This window comes from Genypterus blacodes, unplaced genomic scaffold (genome assembly GCF_046128005.1).
Source record: "Genypterus blacodes isolate CSIRO-AG114 ecotype Tasmania unplaced genomic scaffold, CSIRO-AGI_Gbla_v1 ptg000195l_1, whole genome shotgun sequence".
Lineage (NCBI taxonomy): Eukaryota > Metazoa > Chordata > Actinopteri > Ophidiiformes > Ophidiidae > Genypterus > Genypterus blacodes.
Genome location: NW_027466995.1, coordinates 1,635,001 through 1,661,142, shown reverse-complemented (window position 1 = coordinate 1,661,142; position 26,142 = coordinate 1,635,001). Strand labels below are relative to the sequence as shown.

Sequence of the window (26,142 nt, the reverse complement as noted above, 5' to 3'; positions counted from 1 at the left end):
GCCTGTACATGCTGGATTACTCTACATTTGACATCTCTTTCTTGTGTGAGGTCATACAGCTAAAATGTCCCTTTCAAGTATTTAAAGAGTCCTCTGTGTGTGTGTGTGTGTGTGTGTGTGTGTGTGTGTGTGTGTGTGTGTGAAATTGTGGAGGAATGTAGGGGAGGAGAAAGGTCAGCTGGGGCGCAACTGTCTCAGCCAAACTTACACGCACACACACGCACGAACTACCACAGTAACAACGGGAACGACAACGATATGCATCACTGAGCTTAATGGATCGCTGTTGCCAAATGCATTGACGTACAGAGTACTAAATCCACCTTCATACAGTTTGGACATTTATAAGGAGAGGAAGAGAAGGAGAATTTAAATGTATGATGTCGCGCAAGTATTCCCAGTTGTATTCGTTATCCAGATAAGCAAAGACATTAACATAAAGTGTAAATGTGAAACACGAGTAGGATGCAAACCGACGGGGCTGGAGGACATATGACTTGCTCCAGTTAATAAAGTTATTTTGAATGCAATCCTAAAAAGTTGCCAGTTATCCATCAAAAATACATGCAGACACTTCGGTCCCAGCACATAGACATCATTACCCAGGTAACAGAGAGCGCTTGGCTCTAATGGGAGGTATTATTCATGACGCGGCTGAGCAGACATCCCGTCACCGCAGCATTAAAACCCTGCCATCGCATTTCTACGGCGAGCACAAACTTCCCTCCGCTCCCCAGAGAAAGAGAACTCAGCTGCTGCTTGTAAGCGGGTCAGTAACAGCTGTGTGGGATAGTAAGACGCCATCGTCTCATAGTAGCATCTGTGCGAGGGAACGTTTTCATTCAAGTTGTACTTCAGATGTAGTGCAACTTCTAGCGGCGGCTTTTCACAGCGGCCTCTGGGGGCTTGAGGTCATTCCCGAATAGGCGCGGGACGCCGACGCATCTTTGAGTAAAATGCATTCTTGCTTTTGTGTTTATTTTCATAGCATTACATCATTCTAATGAGTGAACTGGCAAGTGATCAATAGGTGGAATGAATCACAAGGAGGAATCTGGCAATGTTTGTATATTTTGCATGGGAAAGGGAAGCATTGCAATCTGTTTGGCTCTCAATCATTAATGAATTGTAAAAATGTCCTCGTATCAGACTTTTTCAGCAGCCCAGTTTCTAGTTAACTGTCTTATAAAATGGATGTTCCTTGGCTGATAACACAAAATATGAAAAGACACTTTCCCCTGTTAGCAAATCCTCCAAAACATCCAGCAAAACAGATCTCATCGACAAGTTAACTGCCAGTACTATAACCCATGTGTGTTCTGTCATACCAGCCTGCAGCCAGATGCGCTCCAGGGTGGTCCAGATGTAGGTGGGCCCTTGGCGAGGAGTGGAGCTGAGATCTGACACCTCGGACAGCGCCGCTTCCAGACGAGACACCGCTACAGACGGAGGCCTCTGCGAACCTGAGGGGGTGAGACAGGATAAGAATTATAGACTGTTAGAAACGTTACAGGTCGTTTCTGTGTCAGGATCAGACGGATATGTTTATGCACACAGTTGCTATGGATGCGGCGTTGATACAAAGTCCCTCTGTGTGTACTTTACTTTATCCACTAGGCGGCTTTTACAATCATTTTGCTGCTTGATGTGTCAAATGTTGTAAATACTGAATGATACAATGGCGAGAGTGAGACAGATTTGTTATCGAAAAACTGCCATGCATGCAGTTCCTTTCCATTCCTGCGGGTGTGCCGATGAGTCACAGCACAGCCTCAGAACAGGCCATCAGTTTTCAAATGGTGTAGGTCAACTGGTATTTACCCGACAACAGTGAGAATCGTGTCAGTGTTTAACCTAAAAACATTTTGATCAACTCGCTTGCAGTTCAAAGGTCAAACATTTCAATCAGGTAGCATTCACACCGGAGGCCGTGTCCTGGAAGTCAGGCAAGGTGAGGTGGATGGAGGGTTTCCTGGCTCCTGGGCAGGGTTCTGACCTCTCCACCACTGGTATACTGCTGCTGTCGTCTGTCTCACTACAACACACACACACACATGAATACACACACATGAACAGTACAATCATGCTTATACACTCAATCTACTGTGTTTGTATTTCACATCCTTACCTGGAGCGGCTGGCGTCGTAGCGGTTTAGCCAGCGCTGGAGCATCTCCTCACACGTCTGCAGGGCCGCAGCCGGGCCAAACAGCGTCTCCTCGAGCTTCACCTTAGTAAACATCAAGCTGGGCGAGACCACACACACACAGACACACACACACACACACACACGAGAATGACTCAGCTTTGTTTTTATTTGCAGGGTGTCTCCTTGGAAGGGAATATCTTACCAAATTCAATATTCATGTACTGGAGTATTAACATCTAAACTGGCTGATGTGGCCTGAATTAATGTGTTGTTGGACCTAAACCACGTCAAACTTGTTCTTATTGTCACTGTACACACACACACACACACGCGTGCGCACACACACACACAAGCGGGTAATGAACACAGAGCAGCACATTCAGAACAGAGCAGTCGTCTAGAACACTTTGCAAGGGAAGCTGAGCAGTAGAAAGAAAACTAGTAAAACCCACAATATGTGCATGTTACACAAAAATGCACACATACATGCATACAAAATCACAAGTATACACATGTGAGTGCCTCTGCAGTGGCTGGGTAAGTGCTCGGGACTCTTCAACGCCTGCCTGTAGACCAAAGCTTGGGAGGATCAATACGGAGCAGAGAGAGGGCGTAAAGACAGTCATCAACAACAGCCTCTCTGTGTGTGTGTGTGTGTGTGTGTGTTTGTGTGAGAGAGTGTGAGCGTGTTGTCGTGTGTGGAGAGGTTGATGAGGAGAGGGCGCGCAGAGTGTTTCCGCTCAGGCCTTTTAGTTGAAGACACAACTGGTTAAGTGATGTGGGAGTCTCTGATGTGAATGTGTGGGTCTGTGTTATTGTGTGTGTGTGTGTGTGTGTGGTAATTTGCTAGAAGGAGCTCTCTGAGGATGCAGCCTGTCATGGCATCACTCATCCACGAGTGTCAGGAGAGAGAGAGAGAGAAAGAGAGAGAGAGGAGGTAAGAGAGAGAGAGAGAGAGAAAGAGCAAGAGAGAGAGAGCAAGAGAGAGAGCAAGAGCAAGAGAGAGCGAAAGAGAGACACAGACTCTAGAATTCTCTATACCCTGCTGTCCGTAGCTGAAGGCCTCCTCCAATTATTCTCTCCTCTCCTGTCACGAGTGGGGGTGGGGGTTGTGGTAGGCCGTGGGGAAGGATGGAGCGAAGGAAGGAGGGAAAGAAAAGAGAGGAGGATGCATGAAGGAATTGAGGGAGAGTGAGGATCGATAGCAGAGAGCGAGAGAGAGAGAGAGAGAGGGAGAGCAGCTTGTGTCGGGGGAGAAAACTCGCTGTGAAATGCTCCTCGTTACTGACGAGGAGCTCGGGTCGGTGGGCAATCAGGTGTGTGTGTGTGTGTGTGTGTGTGTTTCTGATGAGCGGATGACAAGTGCTGCTGAGGGACGCAATGTTAAGGATCTGCCTGCCAGGAGGGGGCTACGGGAGTGTGTGTGTGTGTGTGTCAGTGTGAGTGTAAGTATGTGTGTGTGTCTCCAGGCTCCCCCATTAAAAGTGTGGCACAACGTTTACAAAAATAAAACTGTGATGGTGTAAAGGTAACCTAGTGCTGAAATGTGTCAGCTGAGTGTGTGTGTGTGTGTGTGTCTGCTTGATTCACCTATGCCTGGCTGCCATGAGTTGTCACACGCTGTGTTTTAGGAAGGATGGCGGTGAGCGTAAAGGCTCGGCGGCGGCGGAGCTGCGAGTGGCAGCGTAAACTCTGTGTAAAAATAGCCAATAATGTTCCCTTGAAACTGTGGTGCGTCTACAGTATTACTCACTCCACACTCCCACATATCAGAGTGTGTATTCTCCACGGGCACTCTCACTCACACACACACACGTACACACACACACACAGACACACTTAAGTATACATGCATGGAGATTAACACACACACAAGCCTGTGCACACATGCTTGGGCTGTGTAGGAATGCATAAGCCAAGCACACATGCACACACGTAGACACACACATACACGCATACACACACGCTCATCCTGCACACTTCCTGTGAGATGAATGCAGAATCAAAGGCTGGGATTAATCATTCTCTTTAGTACAAACTGAGAAGCCATGTTCACACTCATTTCTTCCCTCTCTCCCTCCCTCTCCCTCTCTCACACATCCCACCCTCCCTCCCCCCTCTGCTCTTCCTCTCTCGCCTCAGCTCCCTCGCTCTGTGGAAGAATCCCGCGTTCGCATTGAGATGCACGCCTGTTTACGGGGTGATTAAAATTTCAAAGAAGGCAGAAAGGCAGAAACAGAGACAGAGAGATACAAAGAGAGAAAAAAAGAAAGAATAAAGGCAAGGAGGCAAGGAAGAGGAAGAGAGGGACGGAGGAGAAATGGAGCAGGAGAGGTAGAGATGAGAGAGAGAGAGAGAGAGAAAGAGAGAGAGAGAGAAGTGGGGGTTGAGGACAGGAGGAAGCAGAAATTCGGTATGCTACAGCGAGCTGACAGTTTGCCGTGGTGCAGAGAGGCAGCGGCTAATGAGAATCACACACATGCACGCACACACACACACCTAAACACACACTGTCACACGGCACAAACATGCATGTGCAAGATCCTAATCTTACAAATCTTAACCCCAAACCCCCGACACACACACACACATACATAACCATAGTGGAATGGCCAGCACACACCGGTGAACTACACAGTGTACAGCTTTGATCTCTGCTTGCTCACACATCCAAACCCAGGGAGATGCAATGAGCCCCACACACACACACACACACACACACACACACACACACACACACACACACACACACACACACACACACACACACACACACACACACACACACACACACACACACACACACACACACACACACACACGTTCATTATCAATAGGCTGTGTCAGCAATTCTATCAAATACGATTTTGCAGACATCGAATACTCGTCAGTAGAATCGAAAGCCGATCAAACTCAACAACAAGCGAATCAACAATCAATATTTAACTCTACTGCACCATTGAATAATCTGAATTGCATCTTTCCCTCTCTCTCTCTCTCCATAACAACACTTTGGGAACAACAACTGATGTTGCCTGCTCAACCCATATGACCTCATGGTTACCGGGGCGATGGGGATTCCTGGCGGAGGGAGAGACGTGATTGGCTGTGCCCGGAAAAAAGAGCTCTTAAATGGGTCAAACCAGTCAAGTGTCTCTATGGAGGAGGCATGTGTGTGTGTGTGTGTGTGTGTTTGTCTAAGTGTGTGTGTGTGTGTGTGTGTGATTCCGAGATGGAGAGAGAGAGAACAGAATGTACACGGAGAGCAGCAACGCTCTCTCATCCCCTCTCCCTCCATCCTCGCCCCTCTCTCGTTTCCTTCCTTCCTTCCTTCCTTTCCTCTCTCTTATTCAATCAATTTTCTTCTTCTTCTTCTTCTTTTCTCCCCCCTCTGCGTTTCTTCTCTCTTCCTCTCCCTCGTGGCGTGTGTGGATGCGCCCCATCTGTCTGCACCGGTAGCCGGGGAGGCCAACACTGACCCCTCATGGTCGCAGGTTGAAGTGTTTCTACTGGGGGGGTTCTGGGAAAGGAGGAGCAATCACGCCGGGGAGATGACGCAACACGCTTCCATATTAGGTGGAAACTGAAACGGCGCTTTCATTATAATGCAAGACGCCGTTTTCTACTTTTAACATGATTAAAGAGGAAGATGTTCCTTTTGCAGAAGATGGATATCAAGTTGACTGACGAGACAAACTGCTCCTATATGTGACCATTGGAGGGATCCTTGTATACATAACAGACGTGATCTGATATACACACACACATTCAGAACCACAACAAACATCACCACCAGCAGGCTTCTGTTTCCTGTATGCGTGAGGAAGAGCGCTGTGTTTGTACTTGAAGTTGTCGGGGTGCTGGCTGAGGCCCAGGATCAAGGTGTCATAGGCATGGCGGTGGTGCTTCTGGGCGCTGAGCAGCAGGGTCAGCAGGTGGAGGGCGTGTAAGTCGTCGCCGCAGAGACACAGCGCCGCCTGCAGGGGCTCCATTGCCGCCGATACCTGCCGTTAAACACACGCAAACACACACACGTGTTTTCAGGCGCTCCCGTTTGTTTTGCAGACCTTCCTAGTTCGTTTGTCGTCTCATACCTGGCGCACGAGGGCCAGCTGGAGAGCGAGGTACATGGCGATCTGTGCGTCCTGAGGGTCCAGTGAGTGAGCCCTGAAGAGGAGAAAAGTGTGTGTGTGTGTGTGTCATCAACTCTCACGGCGTCTAAACTAAGAAATACGTGGATGGCGGAGGATCAGAGGGTTGCGCTTACTTGCTGAGAGATCGCAGCGCATTCTTGTCCAATTCATTCCGATCATCTTTCAGAGTGGCTGGAGAGAGACGAAACTTCAGAGTTAAAACTTTGACTTTGTGCATGTTGTAGAGGATGGAAAAGTGTGTGTGTGTGTGTGTGTGTGTGTGTGTGTGTGTGTGTGTGTGTGTGTGTGTGTGTGTGTGTGTGTGTGTGTCCTCATACCCTCAGAAGCCTGTAGACTACAGCAGAGTCCTAAAGCAAGGCAGGCCCTGGGCAAAAATTCTCCTGCATCTTCCCCCATGGACACCACACTCTGGGATAGGGCCTTCGCCTCTTCTAGCTGGACACGTATGCACACACACACACACACACACACACACACACGCAATACAGGGAAAATGAGTCTCTTTTTAGAGCATTGCAAGGTACTGCAATATCCTTTCGCCGAGGAGTGGAGTGTTGGTGGTTGAGGCTTGTGTGAGGATCCAAGTAGATTCAGACAAAGGACAGTGCAGATTTTGCTGAAGGACATGCACACACATACACGCACACACACACACACAAACATATACGCACACTCGCCCACACACAAACCGGCAGACTGCAGACTGCATGTGGCTGACTAAGGTAAAAGTGTGTCACTCTGTGTGAGGTACGGGTGGTGAGCAGGTGGGCATAACATGTGTGTGTGTGTGTGTGTGTGTGTGTGTATGTGTGGAGGGGTGACAGCATGCCAGCGCAACAGCAAGGCAGCTGCTTTGACACCTCCTCCTCCTCCTCCCCCCCTTCATCCTACTCTGTTCTCTCTGCGTCTCCCTCTGAATCCGGTCGTTGCAAGTTCAAATCCTACTCACAATAGCCAGGCAGTTATTTAAAGTTTATTTATTAGTCCATCTTTTGAGGATAAGCGCGCCCCCATGGAGTGGAATGAAGGGACACACACATACACACACACACGCATCTGCAAAACGGCTCATAAGGAATTTGGAAAAGCAGCTTTGCTTGCTGATCGCTCATCGATGCAGTTTGCAACGTTTGTGTGTGGAGCGGCACAAACCTGCACCATACTAAACGCACCAAGGACATTTTTGGGGACGGCAGGTGGACGGAACGAGTGCAAAAGCCACGCGGTGGCCCAGACTGTCCGGCGGTCTTGATGGTAGATAATGGTGGCCCATTTATGTAATGCATCGCTGCACTGTGGCCATAGTGTCCTATTGTGATTAAGGCAGTAAGCTCCTTAGATCTCCTGCCACTGACAGATGTGCTCCCTGCATTTGCCCCCGTTAGCTCCTCTTTTCTAATCTCTGACCCCTTTCTCTCTCTCTCTCTCTCTCTCCCTTTCATCCTCAGTCACTCTCTTGCTCCCCTCTTTCTCTCCCTCTATCCTAAAAATGCCCTCCCCTCTCTCCCCAGATCCTCACATCACGAACAGCGGGACTATCAAAGCTGATCAGAGGTGGCTGGGGCTTCTCAGTGGGTGTGTGTGTGTGTGTGTGTGTACGTCTGCCTGCCTGTCACTCGCAAGCAAGGCAATAATGCACACACACACACAGACACACACACACACACACAATCTTCCAACAACAAAAGCTAGCATTCACACACACTGCAGGATTCCAGGATGCTGCATCATGTCTCAGCTGTTGGCGTTGCCCTGAAAGCATCGTGTGTGTGTGAGGCTTCATTCAGGCGTCTATATGCGGCATCTCATTAGTTCCAAATGGAGATGAATCCTTTCCACTTTGTCTGTAATGCTGTCAGATATAAAGCCTTTTACTGCAGTTTGATGACTTTGTGATGATTCCATATTTTGTTGATATTGACTGGTGGGACTGACGACAGCTTGTGTGAAGTGTTTCTGGGCTGTTTTGTGCCACAATCAGTCCAAGAATGGGATCAAAGGACTAAATATACTGACTGATTAGCTCGGCCCCATGTGCTAGTCTCAGCTTATGTGCTGAACAGATAGAGGAAAGAGAAAAGAGCGCCACCTGGTTCTCACCACAAAGTTAGACAACAATGGCACTGATGGCGTGTTCAAGTGCTTATCAGAGGGTAGTTTATACCAAGCGCTAAGGTGTTGCATATACGACTACAAGGCATTGCCAGAATAAGAACAGGTTGCTTTTTTAACATTTATCCATCATTTATCAGCACATTCTTCCAGCCCAGAAGGTGAAAGGTCGCATTATAAATCACAAGTGGTCTGATTCATGCAGCATCCAAGATTCCTGAGTTTATGAACTGTGAATAGAACATTGTCAGCTGTTCAGTGGCATTTCCCAATTTCCCAAAACATGCAAATGCAGCATAAGCAAAAAGTGATCTTGTGCCACGAGAACAAAGTGTCAAGTGTGTGTGTGTGTGTGTGTGTGTGTGTGTGTGTGTGTGTGTGTGTTCGCGCATTGTTCACCCAGTTCAGTTGATTGATGCAGATTTTGGCAGCCAATAGGGGAAGTGAAGGGTCCTCTGGTCTCAACCTGGCACACTCTTTAAATACAGACACAGCACCAACACTCTGGAACACAATCACACACACACACACACGCGTGGATAAGTGATTTCAATGCAACACCCACAGTTTTCATGCTGTCACAGACGATATGATAGCTGTCATCAAACAGACATTAACTGCCCCTGCACAGCCCTTACAGACTCATTTAGACACACAGTCACTTAATATATGTAGGTCGATCATTAATGGACCACGTGCACACGTACACGCACATGTACACATGCACACACACGCCCGGCTGGCCCTAAATAGAAGCGGATGTGACGACACTGAGGCGGCCCCTTCTCCTTCTAGGGAGCAGCCTATTTCTAGAAGCTCCGCACCGATCTGCAGTGTCACTTTATCCTGCAGCCCAGATCAATTTTTCTGACACACACACACACACACACACACACACACACACACACACACACACACACACACACACACACACACACACACACACACACACACACACACACACACACACACACACACACACACACACACACACACACACACACACACACACACACACACTTTATCAAAATCGTAGTGTTTCTTTCAATATGGCATGAAGTTAAATGTACAAACAGGATTCAAGACTCAACAGTATTTTGCCAATTATTTACTTAATTACTTCTTAAGTAAAGGTTTAAGGTGGTCTGCATTTTGGGAGACATTCTGTTTTTACATCTTCACATTTAAGAGGGTGTGAGGTCCTGTTGTAGACCTGTTGTACTTTTAACAGCACTTTATCTGATGACTGTCATGTTTATGTATTTAGATTTCACACTGATCGGGAGATAAATGTGGTTTTTGACAATTCTTGGAGAAAATCCTTTTAATGTCATCTTAAAAGCACAGGCATCTTTAAAAATCCTCCAAATATCCATAACGTTATTACTAAACAGCGAAGAGTGTTTTTCATTGATTGTCTGTACACTTACATATGTATATTAGTTGGTATTTGTACATAAGTACTTTAATTGGATTATAGTATTCAACAAGTTATTTGTGAATGCTATGTAATGAATGTCTGAACAGTGCAGACGTGTGTGAGGACTGCTGGCGTGACGTATGTGACACACACGACAGAAGACAGATGTCTCCTTTGGGTGTGGCGCAGTGGGTGCGGGAGGGTGCGGGTGGGTGCGGGTGTGTATATTGGGAGAAATGAGCTCACCTTCCCGGCTGCCATGAGTGACAGGCCCAGCTGGTGCCAGAGGTGAAACTCGTTGAAAGAAAACTTCATGGCTCGCTCCAGACACTGAGGAAGAACACACACACACACACACACTCAGACAAATATGTTTGAGATGTTTGTTTTGTGATGACAGCAGATGTTGCAATAGGTGAACTTTTGTCACCGACGAGGAGAGGAAAATCAATTTCATACTAAACTGAACGACCATCGCAACGACTTACATGGTGGTAAAATGAAGGCGCACACCGAGTCGCCAAACATTTTTACAGCTTGAAATGAGTGGCAGTCCCCGCTCACCACCCACTCTGCGCTGTCTCAGCACATAATGACATGACTGATGTGTGTGGACGTGCCGCACAGCCACGCAGAGGTGAACCACCGGGAAGTGATTCTTTGCCTCTCGACTTCATCTGATGAAAAGATTTCCACTTTAGCGGAAAGCCCGCTGACCGTTTAGCATGCAGACAAAACTGCCCCGCTGTACAGACTCAGCATCAACCACGTAAGGTATAATTATCTGACTCGGCACTCCATTACTGAATACAATGGGAATATTAAACACAATTGCAAACATGCCTTAAAGTACCTACTGACATAAAAATCTAACATTTATAACTAATCTAATTCTGTGTGAAGACGAGTGTTGCCACTGCATGACCCCGCTGACCCCGGTGACCCTGGTGACCCTATAACAAATCCCAGTTCAACCCCTCACGTGGAGGTTAAGTGACAGAGCTGGAAATATCATTCCAAAACTGGCAACACTCATTTAGTTTCCATACTAAACATGCTTGAATTGAGCCACTTTCCTGTCAAAAGGAGGAACGGTTACCACAGCACACGTACAGATTAAAGAACATCAATATTAATCATCATTCCCTGACTGGCTGACAGTAATAAAGAGCCAATACCAACCCCATATGGCTGTAAACTGATATTTGCCTAACCCGAGCTGGAACTCCCGCAGTGTGCATGTGTGTGGCCCTTATTATAAGATTACAGATGATAGTGATACACCAATCAGACAGGTGGACGGGCCTAATTTAAGAATACAAGACGATCGACCAACCGCCGGCACCCGGGTAGACTTCATTAATTGGTAGGAGGGAGGGAACAGAGCTCTGAATACCAATGAAAAAAAAGGGAGAAAGCAAACATACGGCTCTTACTGGAGAGGAGGGATAAAGGGAAAGTGACAGAAGAGAGCAGAGCAGTAAGTAGGTGAGGGCGAAGAGAGAGAGAGGGGGAGAGAGAGGGAGAGGGAGAGAGAGGGCGAGGGAGAGAGAGTGAGTGAGCACAGGGCAGAGGCACCGTAACCCCTCTCTCAAAGTGATGAGGGTATATTCATTAAAAAGTTTGGCAAAGGCAAAGCTCTCACTGGTGCATTTCTCGCCTCTCTTTGCTCTCCTCCCCTCAGGCCTCCAGCCTAGTTTATGCATTTGTGTTTGTGTGTGTGTGTCTGCGTGTGTGTGTCACCTCAGACAGCATGTCATACTGCCCCCTCCTGGCCATGCCGATGGTGAGCAGGTCGTACACAGAGGTGGCATCCTGCAGGCTGAGCTGACGAGCTTCGGCCTGGTCCGGCAGACGACTTAGCACCGCCTCAGCGCTGGCCTGCGTGGACAGAGACACGGAGTGAGGAAGAGGAGTGAGGAAGAGGTGGGAGTGGAAGGAAGAGGTGGTGGAAAGACTGTGGTCACAGCTACAGGAGCCACATTGAAATGGAAAGTGTGACAGGGAAACTAGCAGGGAAAGAACCACAGGTGTGCGAGTTTGTGCGAGTTTGTGTGTGTGTGTGTGTGCGTGTGTGCCTCACCATGGACTCTGTGATGAGCAGCAGCAACACAGCCTCCTCCACCACGTCCTGAGGACAGAAGCAACTGCCAGGACACAGGAAACAGGAAATTGTAACAAGAACAGGAAGTCTCCCCTTCTCTCCCTCTCACACACACCCAATACACACAGACGCAGACACACACACCCTCACAAAGCTTTTGCAAGGGGTTCATTGGCAGCAGTGTCTTATTTCTGTCTCACCTGTGGTGCTGTAACAGTACACGTACCCCCCCGGGTGTATCGCTACACAGTGCTCTCTCAGATGTCACCCCCTCACACACACAAACACTCACTCACACACATTCTCTCACACTCACACAAGCAATTTATTTTCTTCCTTTTCTACTGCTACCTCTTCACGCCCCTCAATCACACACACACACAAACTCACTCACTCACACATACAAACACACACACGCATGACCTTTCAAAGGAGCTAAGTGATGACAAAAGCAAAGAACAATCGTGAAGTGCAGCTATTCTGCACTCTGAATTCTCTTTCCTCCTCTTCTTCTAATCTCAGACATGGATTTAGATCTTCACTTTTGATAGTGTGGGCAGGATTAGTCATGCGGCGATGACTAAGTATGGTTTGCAGGGCTTGAACACAGAGTGCAAGATCCCTGCAAAGAGGGAAATGTAGGAGCAAAGCACCGAGGCAGCGCTCTCACGTCAGGAGCGTGTAAATGTATTTGATGTATTGATTTGTTGTGTAATGTTGCGTTACGTTGAGGAGCGAGGGGATTGAGGCCGGTCGTGACACAGCTGGGCCGAAAATTAAATGTCAAACCCGTCGATGGAGTAGCGCTGAGGAGGTTTGATGGTGGGGTAGACGGCGCCTTTGGAGGCGGCGGCTCCCTCTCTGTGGAGCCAAGCTGAGGGCGGGGGGCCCAGCGGGGGCCAGTAGCCGCTCTCGCTCACCGAGCTCAGCAGCACCTCCGCCAGCTTCCTCGCTGCAGACTGGGACGCACACACGATGCATTCATGGGTTACTATTCACTTATGGATTAGAACGGTGATGAGATTAACTGTTAAGTAACAAAATAAGTATGGGACTGAAAAAAAGAACAGTAACTGAAATTCTTTTTATAGAATGAAACTTAGTGATTGCGTGTGTTTGTATGTGTGTATGAACTTACTTTCCTAAAGCTCTGAGACCCTCGTGACTCCACCACCCTGAGTACCCTACGCAGCTGGTGAGCACCCTGCGCCAGATGACTATCACACACACACACACACACACACACACACACACACACACACACACACACACACACACACACACACACACACACACACACACACACACACACACACACACACACACACACACACACACACACACACAGACACAGAGTTTGTGTCAGTGTCAGCTTGATGTATAGGATGTACGGATGTAATTGGAAAAGTAATACAGCAGAGGAGAAGCTGTGTGATATGATATGTGATACAGTGGATAGTATGGGAGAAGATAACACACTGCTCATGTCATTCTATACCATTTACTAGTTTGATAAGCAGCTCTGGGGCATTATAGCACTGATATTCTGATTGGTTTACATATGACACCCAGGCACAGTGCTGAGATTAAGCCTCTCCTCAGCCCCGCAGTGCTGTCAGGTGTGTGTGAGCCTGTGATGGGGCTTCTCTGAACACAAGGACAATTCTGACACCTGCTGGTCACCAGGGAAACTTCACCAGCTGTACTGAGGTCATCTTGTTCCAGAGCTTTTTCACGATTTGTTTGATCCCCCTCCTCCCTCCTTAAACGGAACTAGACTCAAAGCCAGAGATTCTAAGACAAGATGGAGTTAACATCATCATATAAACAGTAAACATCAAGCTGCAAAACCACTGATGTCTGGTGAACAGCGGAGAAACCTAGAGAATAACCTTTTCGCATCCTTCCATTAGAATGATACGGTTTATATGTGACTTAAGTCTGTGTCATGACTAATATTTCAGTGGATACACAGACTTACCCTCTTTGCAGCAGACAGAGGTAACCGCTCTGTAACGCCGCCTGCAGGAAGTAACCCAGGTCCACTTCCACAGGCGGAGGCAGCAGACTAGACTTGGATGTCTTGGTGTGGGGCGTTGTTACTGTCTGAAAACACACATCCACTGGCTTATCCACAAATATGAACTCTTTTTTAACATATATGCAATGATAAACCCAAATTATGAAAGAACTAAGAACTAGTATTTAACAAGACATCTCATTGTTAAAGTTACGTAAATCTGCCCTAAATCAAAAGGGCTTCATACAATATGCATAAGTGCATTTGTACCTTATCCAGCTCCTGCAGGAAGGACAGGGCAACGTCACAGGCCCTGAGGTAGCAGGACAGGCTTTCCTCTTCCCTCTCTGACAAGCGGACACGAGACACTGCCGACACCGTCTGATGGTCCAGAGACAGACCTGAAAGACGGCGAGATTATACACACCCCCACCAATGTGTCTTGAATGACTTATATGTATAATAAATATGCTGTAAGATGCTTGCGACAGTGCTGATGTTATTAATGGAGGTGGTAGAATGAGTCTTTGGCTAGAGGAAGATGAAAAATGTCCCTCCCTCACTTAATACCCAACAGACAAGACACCTTTCTGCTACTTTTAGCAGACAGATCATGGTAATATGTCTAACAATCATTAGCAGCAGCAGTCATTCTCATGCTGACGTGATGGATCTACCACCACTGAGTTCATCTCGAGGGAAACGGTCCTGGTCCAGATGCCTGCTCTTATATCCGTTAGCGGGCATAATGGTTTAAATAGACGGAGGAAAGAAGAAACCCTCCAAGCCTGCGGGAGCCCCCGTGATGAACAGGAGCCTCAGGTCCGACCCGGTGGTTAATCAAATAAGCACACAGCTGCCAATAAACAAGACATCAGCACCACAAACATTCAGGTCTGATTTAATTCCCACAAACCACCAGGATCGATTCCCATAGGATCTACTCTCTCATGTAGGAACTGGACACTGACAGTCTATCATAACAATCCACTGTAAATATTATATCATTTAGTTGGTTTCAAATCATTCAGATATCACAAATACACTTTTCCTGAGTTTCAAGCACAGCTTGCGGCATGTGATCATCACCGAATATCAGGAAACCATCAATGCGCAATGGTAATGTTTTCAACCGGATTAATCCAGCTGCCCAAGCAAACTGCAGTGTATCTAAGGATGTGAACTTCAGACAGTGTGTGTGAGAGTGAGAGAGAGAGAGAGAGAACAATAGGAAACTCATTCTTGACACATGACTCCCATCTAGTTTTCAAAACAGCCTCTATATGGAAAACTTCCAGGAGTTTGTGAAACTATTCCCAGAAGGCTTTCATAATATTGGACTGGGTTCTGATCTCATCCCATTTTAGGAGTTACAATGTCGCAACTGGTAGGCAGAGAGAAAACACAAAGGTTGTGTGGGCTGAGGACAACAAATGTCCCCCTTCACATTAATGGATTATAAAGTCAAATATGTGTCGCGGCGCCAATGATAAACTGTTGGAGACAAACATACAGTGAGGTCACTGATCTGTGTTGCATTCACTTCCCTTTCCACTTCCAAACCCATACAAGGTGATATCAGGCCTTCAATAAGCCAGACCCATGTTTGTCCGGACCATAATGTTTTGGGAGCTCCTTGGTACCTTTAATGATGAAGGCCTCAGCCAGCAGGCGTAGATGGTAAACAGGCTGGTCATCCTGAGTCAGTTCCTCCAGTCCCACCCTGGCACACATTCCCTGGGCATCACGGTAACGACCCTGCACAAAATGGACTTTGGCCATCATCAGAAGAGCCTCATTCAAGTACCTGGGCTGAGGGACACAAGAAACACAAACGGTTGCCAGAACTGAGAGGTTTGATTTGTGCTTTTCTAACAATGAAGCATTTCGTCACCCTGCCTTTGAAAATAGCTGTAAATGAGTATTCATGGTGAAGTGAAAGACTTTGTACTTTGCTTTGTAACTTGTTTGGTATTTGGCTGTAGGATTTATGTTTATCTTGAATCTGCATTCTTGGCTGGGTCTTTACGGAAAAACAGGTTCATAATCTCAACGGGACTAACAAGTTTAAAAATGGTTCGACAAAGAAAATAGCTTCAACGTGAAACATAAGAGAAACAAGAAAGCACCTAGAGTGAGCAAATCTCTGCTAAATCTCTGCATTTCTATTCCTTTATTTGGAAAACCTTGCCCAGAATGAGAGCTCATTAGTCTCTGCGACTGACTTTGAGATGTCCTCGGCTCAGGATGGTGTTCAGATGGCCTTTGGCTCGGCACAGCTTGGGTTGGGTCTTGTCCGTCAGAGGCGTGGAGCTCTTTAACAGGTCCATGTTGCCCTGCAGGCACTCCTCCAGCAGCACCTCAGCCTGCAGCAGCGACCCGTAGTCATCTAGCGGCGGGGATTGAAATCGTTAGGAGGGATCCGACATTCGTAGGAGTTCTTCTGAACCCGAGGTTACAGGTCATGTTGTTGCAGCCAAAGCAAACCTCACACAGTCCATTAAAACAGCATTTCCCACCAGCTCAGTTAAAATACACCCCGTTCTGTTTGGAAACTTCTCTTCCCCTGTTACTTTCCTTGAAATTCCTTTAACGCAGTGATCATGGATAATGTTGATACAGCCAAACATTCCTTGAGGATACCTGCCCTGACTCATGCTACTGTGTGTTAGATTAGATATGTACAAGATATGTTAGTTGTAAGCTGAATCTACTCTGCCTCCATTGGACATCTACTACTGCTGGACATTCAAACCCAGTGAATCACAGTGTACACACGCTGGGGTTTGAAGTCTTCCTGTTTAGCTTTTTGGTTCTGTCTTGACGCCAAGTGTGCGACTTGTGTTTATGTCCTGATGAACTTGACATATTTGCTGTGGGTTTTATCAGCGCAGCCAAGGTTGGAGGTATCAGTGAGGGATAAACAGTCTCAGCCTGTAAGTACAGTGAGAGGAGAGCCTGAGAAGATGATCCACTGCTGCAATAAAGGAAGCATAGGTAAACGGTGTTGGAGAACTAAAATGGAGGATTCTAGTCACACGTTCTGGTTGAGGGATAGCCACCCGTGGATTTTCTCACGCTGATTATTTTTTTTTGATGCTCAGTGTCTTTACTTTGGAAAAGGCCCAGAGAAGAGCCATGAACTTTTTGACATTTGTAAGAGTAATACAGGTATTGTGTGTGTGTGTGTGTGTGTGTGTGTGTGTGTGTGTGTGTGTGTGTGTGTGGAGAACAGTAGAGAGCATGACTGGTCAACCAAACTTTGATTGATACCCAACTTGAGATTTGTTGGTGTTTGGGATTGCGGACATGTTTTCTTCACCAAGTATTAAAACCATAAATCTAAAAACACAAACAGAACCTCACAAAAACATAAAGTCTGCTTCACAGACAGTTTATGTTTTCAACACATTTTCGATTAAAATGACAGATTGGAATCTGTTGTTTCTCTACTTTCCAAATTTATGGGCTTAATATTTCCAAAGGTCAGTCTACATAGGGGGGCAACTATAGTCAAAGCTTTAGAGCGCCGTATCTCAAAACGTGTCTGTGGGCAGGTAGAACCTTATAACACTACAGTCACGAAATGATGAAGCTGCAGGAAATAAATCTAAATCTACCGCTGCACCACTTCTTCCTTGCAGACTCAGCATCAGATCAGCTCCTTTGAACCATTCGCACACCGCGCACACACCAATGTCAGCTTGATTTAACACTTCAGTGCATGTACAAGCAAGAAGGAGCAAGTGATCGGGTACAATCAGCCACTCACAGTATGGACACAGAAGCGGCCGACCTGCAGCTCAATTCAGGCCAAGTCACTCCAATCCCATGTTTGCTTTACCAAGGTGAGGTGTGGAAAGTGGTGCATTAGTGATATACCAAGGTATTGCTTGATGATAAGTGTGTTTGCATTGGTTGGAGCATATGCACAGTGGGGCACAATCTCAAAGGCAAAGACGTGCAAGGAATTCTTGTTTTGTCATTGACGTCCTTGATAAAGAAAATAAACCGAGGACAACCCAAAACATTATAAACATCACAAATTGTCCTTAATGTAGGTGGGAAGGTTGTGTACACAGTGTCATACCCTCAATCAAACCCCAGATCCTTGTTCTGATCCCAGCTGAGACAACTTTAAACAGAGGGTCTTTCCAGCACAGGAAGTTGCTTCCTTGAGAGTTCAAAGTCCAAACTGCTTTACCATACCTGCACTGCAAAAATATTTACTTTAACTACCACTTTACATACTGTCTTCCATTACAGTGCAACAGGTGAGAGGCAATGTAAAGGTTGAGTTAGTGTAGAAGTAGTTTCCCGTCTTCTAATAAACTTATTTCAAAGCATTTCTAGAAATAAGACATGTTCTTTAACAGAGGTAACCTGTTACAAGTGTGTTCCAGGACAGAAACAAACTTTGGCAGAGGCAAGTGTGTGTGTGTGTCACAATTACACACTGACTTTAGAAGACATAAGATTTGGGCTGGATTTGGCTTTTAAATGTTTTGTTTATTTTTGCTGTGTGTGTGTGTGTAGATCAGTTTAAGGAAGGAAAATCGATAGAAGACACCTCACAGTCTGACACACTGATCCACTCACCGTCCTCGTGGATCCGCGCCGCCTGCATCTGCTCGATCATAGCCGGTATCTTGTCCCACTGACACTCGGCCCTGTAACGCTCCAGCTCCGCATCCAGCCGGCACTGGGTGAAGGAGACCCGGGATGCCATGGCCGCTCTGTCCCGGTGGTGACCGCACTCCCCGGACACGATGGGAGTAACTGCGAACTATGGGGAGAGAAACACATGTGAGGGGCGGAGAGGAGGGGGGAGAGTGGGAAAGGGGGGTGTCTTTGAAGGCACCGCCAAGATCAACAACTACTAGCAAAAAGTTGAGACATTTTATGATGTAAACTGAAATAAATAGGTTAAAAAAAAGGAATACATAACAAATAAAAACTACTAATGTATAACTATCATAAATATACAAATAAAAATATAAAAACTCGTCAACATTATATTAAATTATATATTATATGGTTCAATGAGTGCCACATGTTTTTCTAGGTGTTCTAAAATAAAGGATGGGTGTGTTACTCCATGTCCTTAATCTCCTCTGTTAACACTTTAACTGGATCAGGTGGGAGATTAAGACAATCACAATGTGAAGCAAAGCCTGCGGTTGTTTTCTTGTTTTAGTGTTCAAATGTCAGGGAAACAAAACTAGTTTGATTCAGTATTGTAGCTGTGCTGACTTTGCTTTATCTCTCGATTCTGTTAATGAATTAGAAATATGTCCATTGTAAGTACAGTTTATCGAAGCAACGGTTCACTGCAAATGAAAAAGTGGCATTAAAACGCTAATTAAGTGCGCACTTAACAGTTCATTTTGCTGGAGAAACTCGTTAACAAAACGCTGACATTAATGAAGCTGTAGTGATGAATGAAACTATCAAAAAATCACAACAAGAGGGACATAACGCAGACTACGGAGGAGTTTAACTGGGAGTCTAATGTGAGCTACTTTAATGACAGAAATAAAACCTCCAGCCGCCTGAACAGAGATTTAGCAGCTTCATTTTCTCTTGGGAAACCTGACATTTTCTCCATTACTGCAAACTTCCACCACACAACGTATTCCTGCGCTCATCCAAAGCAGCTGAGCGCCCAGGTGACGTCCACTGTTACGCTGTAGCACCTTTGGTGTACAAGTCAAGATAGTTCACCTCCCAACCAATCACTACACTCGTTGAACTTAAAGAAAATGTTACACGTTGAGTCGTAACATTGTCCACAAAAACACAATTGTTCCAAGAGCAAAGGTTAAGTTTTAAGATCAAGTGAACTGGAATAAAATTGAGTTATATCGACATGTAATAATACCGCAAAGTATTGAAAGTAGAAATTGGGTTAAATAGGGTGTATTTTGAATGTGTGTGTTAGAAGGTTCAAATGAAGCATGATTTAAATTCAAGATAATTGCAATTCACAAGTTATTTTCAACATTAGCAAACGGGAAACGTAGTTTGGTACCTACGGTTATCTACAGGTTTTCTCCTCGTGACGTTATCTGTACACTGTCTTACCTCAAACATTATGCTACATGGAATCAGAATTACCCAAACAAAACGTGTGTATATGTTTGACATGTAAATGTTTACCGTGTAAACATGGTTCGGTTGAGGTATAGCAGAATTGACATAGACGGTGTAACTTATCGTTTGTTATATACTCTTTGATATTATCATCCAATCAGGAAGCGCTGTCGTGTCCAAAGTGGGCTACGGCAGCTCACTGTGTCCAAAAAGCGCCTGTCTAAAACAGTTGGACCAAACCTCCAGAATCTAACATACGAGCGAGAGAGAATCAGGTGATCTGACAATTATTTCAACTTTATTGCCAGCGAAGACTTTTAATTAACACGCCATTGTAATGCTGAGCTTTTGCACATAACAATTTGCACATAACAGCGAAGCTATAATATCTGTGGGAAAATAGTCATTAAAGCGAATTGTAGCAAAGATGTAAGCTAACGTTTAGCTAACGCGTAATGTCTGTAAGGATGGAGTTTAATTAGCTTCAAGTGATTATTGTACAATAATCTCACTATAAACAGACACATATTGTTTATTTGTATGGTCATTGTGACTGTCATGTTATTTGACGGTGTTACCTCCTGAAGGTGCTTACAGTAGATGAGCGCAGAGTAACGATCATACTTTGTTTATTTTGCTAATGGCAATACATGAATGAGGGGAAGTCGATCGCTGCATGTGTTAAGTTGGAATAAACATGTTGATTTAGCTTTTGACAGGATGTGAAAAATGTGTTATTCATCAGATCTGTCCATTTGTCTGTCCGTCCCTCTGTCTGTCAGAATGAGGAGCTCCGTGCAGCATTTGGCCCCGCTCGTCCTCCTGTCCTGCTGTCTGCTGCTGGGTGTCCACTCTCAGGTGCCGCCTCAGCACGACGCCGTGGACAGTGCGGCTCACCTGTCGGCCCACGGTCACGGCCGCTTTGACAAGAACGTGGTGCAGGACAAAGAGTGAGCCAGACTCCCATATGAATGTGTGATAATCTAACTTTATAACTCATAAGCAAATGAGACAAATTCATTCTGTGTCAAGTAAATCCCTTGTTGTGTTCCAGTCACATCATGGAGCATTTGGACGGAGTGATTGACGCGCCGGAGAAAGAAATGTCGCCCCAGGAGCTCCAGCTGCACTACTTCAAGATGCACGACTACGATGGCAACAACCTGCTGGATGGGCTGGAACTGGCAACAGCTATCACGCATGTACACAAAGAGGTAGGTGTGTGTGTGTGAGAGAGTATATACAGTATGTCCTCTTAGCTGTGACCATCATTTCCGTGGCCGTTTGTTGTCAGACTGCACATAGGTGTGTAGTGTTTGACAACTGTGACTGTGACAACATTCATTTGAGTCATTAACAACTGTGATGTCATTTATGATGTCATTTATGATGTCATTATGAGATGGCATGTTTGTATATCATTTAAGAAAAGGAAATGGCTGTATTTTTTCCCTCCACTCTGCCCACTAAACTGTTTCTCTGTGCTTCACATGTCCGTGTTGTTTGTGCCAGAAATCAAAATTACAGAAATTCGATTCTTTCCAAATCCCAGATGAGTTAAAAGAAGCCAAACATTGTATAATTTTCCTTTCCTAACCAAACTACCCTTGGCCTGCTATACAGACATCATGAGGTCATCCACTCCCCTGATGTTAAGATGGCGTCGTCTGCTTTTATTAAGGCTGAAGGAAATGTCCAAGGAAGTAACAAAGAGCCACAGAACCTGCAGCCCTTAACTTGACTTTCACTTTGACAGAATTTGGAGAGTGTGTGTAATTGAAAAAGCCTCCTAATCACAAAAACATGTCTGTTTCCTTTAACCTTTACGGGAAAACACATGTTATTGTTTAGCAGTTTGAACATTTTGAACTTCAGAAGCCATAAATCATATGAAATGTCAGTAAAGGCAGGATAAAGTGTAACTTTGTGTAGCAGATCCACAGCTCAGCACATGAACACGGTTAACAAACAGTGTGGCTCTTATCTTATCTCATAGGAGGGAGGAGAGAACACCCAGCCAATGAGAGAGGAGGACCTCATCACCCTCATCGATGACGTTTTGAGGGACGACGACAAAAACAACGACGGTTACATAGATTACGCCGAGTTTGCCAAGTCGATGGAGTAAAAGCTCCTGAGCTGATCGGGGCGAGGAAGCAGTCGCCACAACCACGGCGACGGCGAGGAATCCGGGGGGGGGGAGAGACTCTGAACAAGCCAAACTCTGAGGAGGCCCTTGGGCAAACGAACCGGGGTCGTCGGTAATTTCATGAAGTTTGTGAAACTTGTGTGTCTTCGTACGCTTGAGACAATTCTAGATTGTCGTTATTTTAAATGTGACCTCCAAGAAGGAAGATGGACAAGGCAGCAACAATTTGATGAACAACAGAATAATAGGTGTGTGTTTGTGCCTGTGCCTGTGCCTGTGTGTGTGTGTGAGAGAGACTCTGGTGTATGTTACATTTGTAGAGTGACAGTTTGTAGCTTCCTGGACCTGCAAAACCAATTTGCAGGTTTTCAATCTGGTGGCTCAACAGCACCTAAACACAAAGTTGTTGATGTAATCTGACTGCAGTTCCAGGTTGTAAGTGTTATAAATATATATACAGTATATTTATAAGTATTCAGTATACAGTATATGTATCATGCTGACGTGATACTCGACATTGTGGACCAAATGATTCCTTGTGTGAATCCCTTTAATTTTCAGTTTTTGATGAGGAGGATGACTCTTTAACAACTCTTCCTCATGACCTTGGAAGTGGCCTTGACTTGTTCAGACGTACAGTATCAGAGCCTAGGATGTAGTGTGTACGATGAGTGCTTCAGCTTTTGTTTGAGTGAAGCGCGGCGTTCCATTTCGGGACATCTGCCATATTTAATGTTGCAAGAGGAGATTTGTTCGTCAAACATCTTCCTATTGTTTAGTTGATCACAACTTTATGAGCCAAACTCGAGTCAGACACGTGATACTTGACGTAATCCGTTATCTTAGATTGAATGTAATACAGCGCCATAGCGTGCATTGTTGATTCTGTAGCACTGGATAATCTAGATATGTAACGCACACTGGTTGATGCCGTTGTTCACTGGTTGATGCACTTCAGATCATCAGAAACTGTTTACTTCATACATTAGCTGCCTTTAAAAAAAAAAAACCCAACAGATCTGGTGTAACGTCAGGTATTTGTGGGACAGTTTCATCCTTTAATTCATTTGTAATTTCTCCTAATGTAGTAGGATAGTTGTATTTCTTATAAATGAAGTCTATATTTTTGCCATCCAGTATTGATTCTTTGATCAATGAAGGTTGTTGGGTTATTTAAATCATCACAGAAGCAATCGTGTTGTCTCTGGACTGTGTTATATTAAAAAAAACAGCAATGTACAGACTTTGTGTTGTTGTCTTTATTTTCATTTGTAAACACCATAAAGAGACCATACTGTTGTCTCTCAGTGTGTACAGCGGTGCCACAGTAAGGGAGAGTAGAAGTGGATGAATGGAAAAAGTAGAATCCTAAATAGAACCTGCCAGTAGGGGGAAGTACATTATCTGGATATTAGAGGAATCAGAGGTTCACTGGTATGAACAAAGATGTCAAAATCTACTAATCTACCTACTAGTGTAAATGTTTCCATGGTTACTTCTTAGCTCCAGTGAGACGCAGGGTCCAGACCCGGAATGGAGGCCAAGGAGAACACGGGCGAGGTCAGGTTGCTCCTCAGCGGGCCGTACCAGTCTTCATGCTGGAGCTGGGGGCCCGGCTGAGGCTGCACACCGGGGCAGGGGCACTGGCTGACCGGCCCAGGGTGGTGGTGGTGGTGGGAGTAGCCACCAGAGGGCAGCATAGGGGAGAGACAGGGGATGTGTGCCAGGGGCTGAGGGTAGTACTGTCGAGCCATGCTGGAGGCCTGGACACGCATGCCACCCAGCAGAGCCCTATGGCCCGGCATGACACCCACTGGGAGAGCTTTGTGGGACGCCCGCTCCTGCTTCCGCTGTTTGGCTCTTCTGTTCTGAAACCAAACCTGCACAGGCAAAGAATAGCTGATCAAATCACTATAATCAATAAATATAGTGACATTGAAATCCTTACACACAGCAGCAAGGAAGCCGAGCTCATTCAGATCACAGAGATGTTTATGATGTGTGTGTGTTTGTGTGTTCACTCTGGCCCACCTGTATGCGAGCCTCGTTCAGCTTGGTGACGCGGGCCAGCTCCTCTCTGTAGTAGATGTCAGGGTACTGGTTTTGCCCAAAGGCCACTTCCAGCTGCTCCAGCTGCTTGTGGCTGAAGGTGGTGCGATGACGCCTCCTGGCTGGAGAGCGGTAGGCCCTGCTGCCGCCGCCGCCGCCTCCGCCACCGCTGTGCCGGCTCAGGCCCACAGGCAGGGAGGTCTCACACAATGGCGCTTTCCTCACAGACTCTCCAATATCTGTTTTCAGGAGGGGAAAAGGCTTTTGACGTCGCACAAAACAAGTGGCCTGAACCTGCAAGAGCGCATTTCACTGATGACTGTCTCAAAAAAGAGGGATTACTCCGACTTCACGGTTCCCACTGCCACCAGGCAACCTGAGAGCCATCGGGGCTTTAGCTGTCAAAGACAACCTCGTGAGAAAAAGATACCAGAGACAGACGGGATTTGACTGAGATTATTACGACATTGACAAAGTGACTAATTTATTTAATTGGTGGACTGAGGTGACATTGGCATTTCACACCACAGTGTTTGGAGAATAGACAGAAGAGTTCTAATCAATTCTACTTAGTTTCCTCCCAAACCTGGAGGGATTAGTTGTGGATTGTGGAAAATCTGCAAAGTTTTAATAAACTGTTGACACAAATTTGTCTTCATCTTCCTTTGGACATTTTATGTTGACATTCAGCATCTTTAATTTGGTCTGTTTTAATGATAAACCCTAATTGTGATCAAGTATTTTTATGGAAAAACACTCAAACATCATCCACAGCTAAATTCTGTGTGTATTCACCGACTAGAAGGAAACATTATTGCAAATCAATAACATATGAGCAGAAATACCATTTAAATACTAAACCATACATTATTTGTCATATTTGAAGGTAACCCCAGTGTGTGATGCTGGGCTGACTCACCTGCAGTGGAGCTAACAGTAGCCATGTCAGAGTAGACCTCCGCACAGTCCTGGTGACTCCTCACTGTGTTCCCTCCTTCCTTTACCTGAGCCATCGCTGCAGCTCTGCTCACACACGGGACCATCTGCACCGATTGATCCAGTCCCCTCACATACACACACACGCAGCTAACTACATCACGTCACATCATGCTGTGTGTGTCCATGCTCCACCCATTCCGTACACCTTTACCTGTGCTTCATCCAGCAGGGCCTTCACACTGAGGTAAAGCATCATGACACTCCAGTCTAAACACCGCAGCTGCTCTGTTTTGTTGACATTGTTTTCTACCTATATGATTGTTGAACATCTGTACAAACTGGCAGCTGGTGATTTGGCAGCTTATTACTATTCACATTTCTTTCGATTACAATCTTCATTTTACTCCATTGCATTCATCTTATTTCATCTTACTTTCCACATCTCTACACTGAAGATGAAGCTCATAACATCTCCCATAATAAAACCACAATCCTTCAGTTTGGGTGAAGCAACTTTGGGTTTTTACCATTTTTGATTGAACCGTACTTGAGTTTGAGTTGCTGCTTGATGAAGAGCACTCTGTGGTGTAATCTGTTGTGTTTTAATGTGAGCTTTCTGTGTGACCAGCAGGTGGCTCTGTCATGTCAGGCAGGGAGACGCACCAGAAGCTAAACCCTGCATGTGCAAAAGAAAAAAGAAAAAAATAGGAAGAAGAATCCTCAACTATCTTTATTTTGAGCGAGGCGGTGAGGGTGGAAACCAGCTGAGTACACTCACCAGCCTTCCTAAAACAAAATCCCTCTCAGGTCACTTCCTGTTTGGATCGCGGTGAAGTGATTGACAAGGCACCCCATCGGCTTGGATTAATTTAGCTGAACCTGGTGTAACCTCCTGGGACCCCAGCTGCTATCAGCCTTTCCCATGGTGCTAAACTCAGTCTGGGGCCAGCAGCG

General features: G+C 45.8%; 3 protein-coding genes across 3 annotated transcripts; 1 reads left to right on the top strand and 2 right to left on the bottom strand.

Moving 5' to 3' along the window:
• Positions 1–143: 143 nt before the first annotated feature.
• ttc7a (tetratricopeptide repeat domain 7A) lies at positions 144–18,739 on the bottom strand. The gene is made up of 18 exons (XM_076169346.1): positions 18,558–18,739; positions 16,184–16,347; positions 15,602–15,770; positions 14,229–14,359; positions 13,920–14,044; positions 13,077–13,155; positions 12,728–12,897; positions 11,918–11,981; positions 11,578–11,715; positions 10,081–10,164; positions 8,814–8,918; positions 6,620–6,737; positions 6,416–6,473; positions 6,243–6,315; positions 5,992–6,152; positions 2,129–2,245; positions 1,923–2,035; positions 144–1,463 (listed from the first exon to the last, which is right to left on the bottom strand). Exons 1-18 carry the CDS (start codon positions 18,685–18,687, stop codon positions 1,171–1,173), a joined length of 2,292 nt encoding a protein of 763 aa, XP_076025461.1. The 5' UTR covers positions 18,688–18,739; the 3' UTR covers positions 144–1,170.
• Positions 18,740–20,797: 2,058 nt separating this feature from the next.
• mcfd2 (multiple coagulation factor deficiency 2, ER cargo receptor complex subunit) lies at positions 20,798–23,439 on the top strand. The gene is made up of 3 exons (XM_076169337.1): positions 20,798–21,001; positions 21,106–21,265; positions 22,048–23,439. Exons 1-3 carry the CDS (start codon positions 20,835–20,837, stop codon positions 22,177–22,179), a joined length of 459 nt encoding a protein of 152 aa, XP_076025452.1. The 5' UTR covers positions 20,798–20,834; the 3' UTR covers positions 22,180–23,439.
• Positions 23,440–23,699: 260 nt separating this feature from the next.
• Positions 23,700–25,262, bottom strand: prop1 (PROP paired-like homeobox 1). Its single transcript, XM_076169287.1, has 3 exons — positions 25,169–25,262; positions 24,232–24,488; positions 23,700–24,080 (listed from the first exon to the last, which is right to left on the bottom strand). Exons 1-3 carry the CDS (start codon positions 25,260–25,262, stop codon positions 23,700–23,702), a joined length of 732 nt encoding a protein of 243 aa, XP_076025402.1.
• Positions 25,263–26,142: the final 880 nt, after the last annotated feature.

What these genes read in the sequence shown, in the direction of transcription:
- ttc7a (XM_076169346.1), bottom strand. Translation starts at nt 18,687, where the DNA reads ATGGCATCCCGGGTCTCCTTCACCCAGTGCCGGCTGGATGCGGAGCTG. An exon ending in CACTCATGGCAGCCGGGAAG is followed by an intron (nt 8,919 to 10,080) that starts GTGAGCTCATTT and finishes ATTGTGTTCCAG; the next exon opens with AGTGTTGGTGCTGTGTCTGT. An exon ending in TAGTCTACAGGCTTCTGAGG is followed by an intron (nt 6,474 to 6,619) that starts GTATGAGGACAC and finishes GTCTCTCTCCAG; the next exon opens with CCACTCTGAAAGATGATCGG.
- prop1 (XM_076169287.1), bottom strand. Translation starts at nt 25,262, where the DNA reads ATGGCTCAGGTAAAGGAAGGAGGGAACACAGTGAGGAGTCACCAGGAC. An exon ending in TACTGTTAGCTCCACTGCAG is followed by an intron (nt 24,489 to 25,168) that starts GTGAGTCAGCCC and finishes TCCTGAAAACAG; the next exon opens with ATATTGGAGAGTCTGTGAGG. An exon ending in TGAACGAGGCTCGCATACAG is followed by an intron (nt 24,081 to 24,231) that starts GTGGGCCAGAGT and finishes TTGCCTGTGCAG; the next exon opens with GTTTGGTTTCAGAACAGAAG.
- mcfd2 (XM_076169337.1), top strand. Translation starts at nt 20,835, where the DNA reads ATGAGGAGCTCCGTGCAGCATTTGGCCCCGCTCGTCCTCCTGTCCTGC. An exon ending in AACGTGGTGCAGGACAAAGA is followed by an intron (nt 21,002 to 21,105) that starts GTGAGCCAGACT and finishes GTTGTGTTCCAG; the next exon opens with TCACATCATGGAGCATTTGG. An exon ending in TCACGCATGTACACAAAGAG is followed by an intron (nt 21,266 to 22,047) that starts GTAGGTGTGTGT and finishes CTTATCTCATAG; the next exon opens with GAGGGAGGAGAGAACACCCA.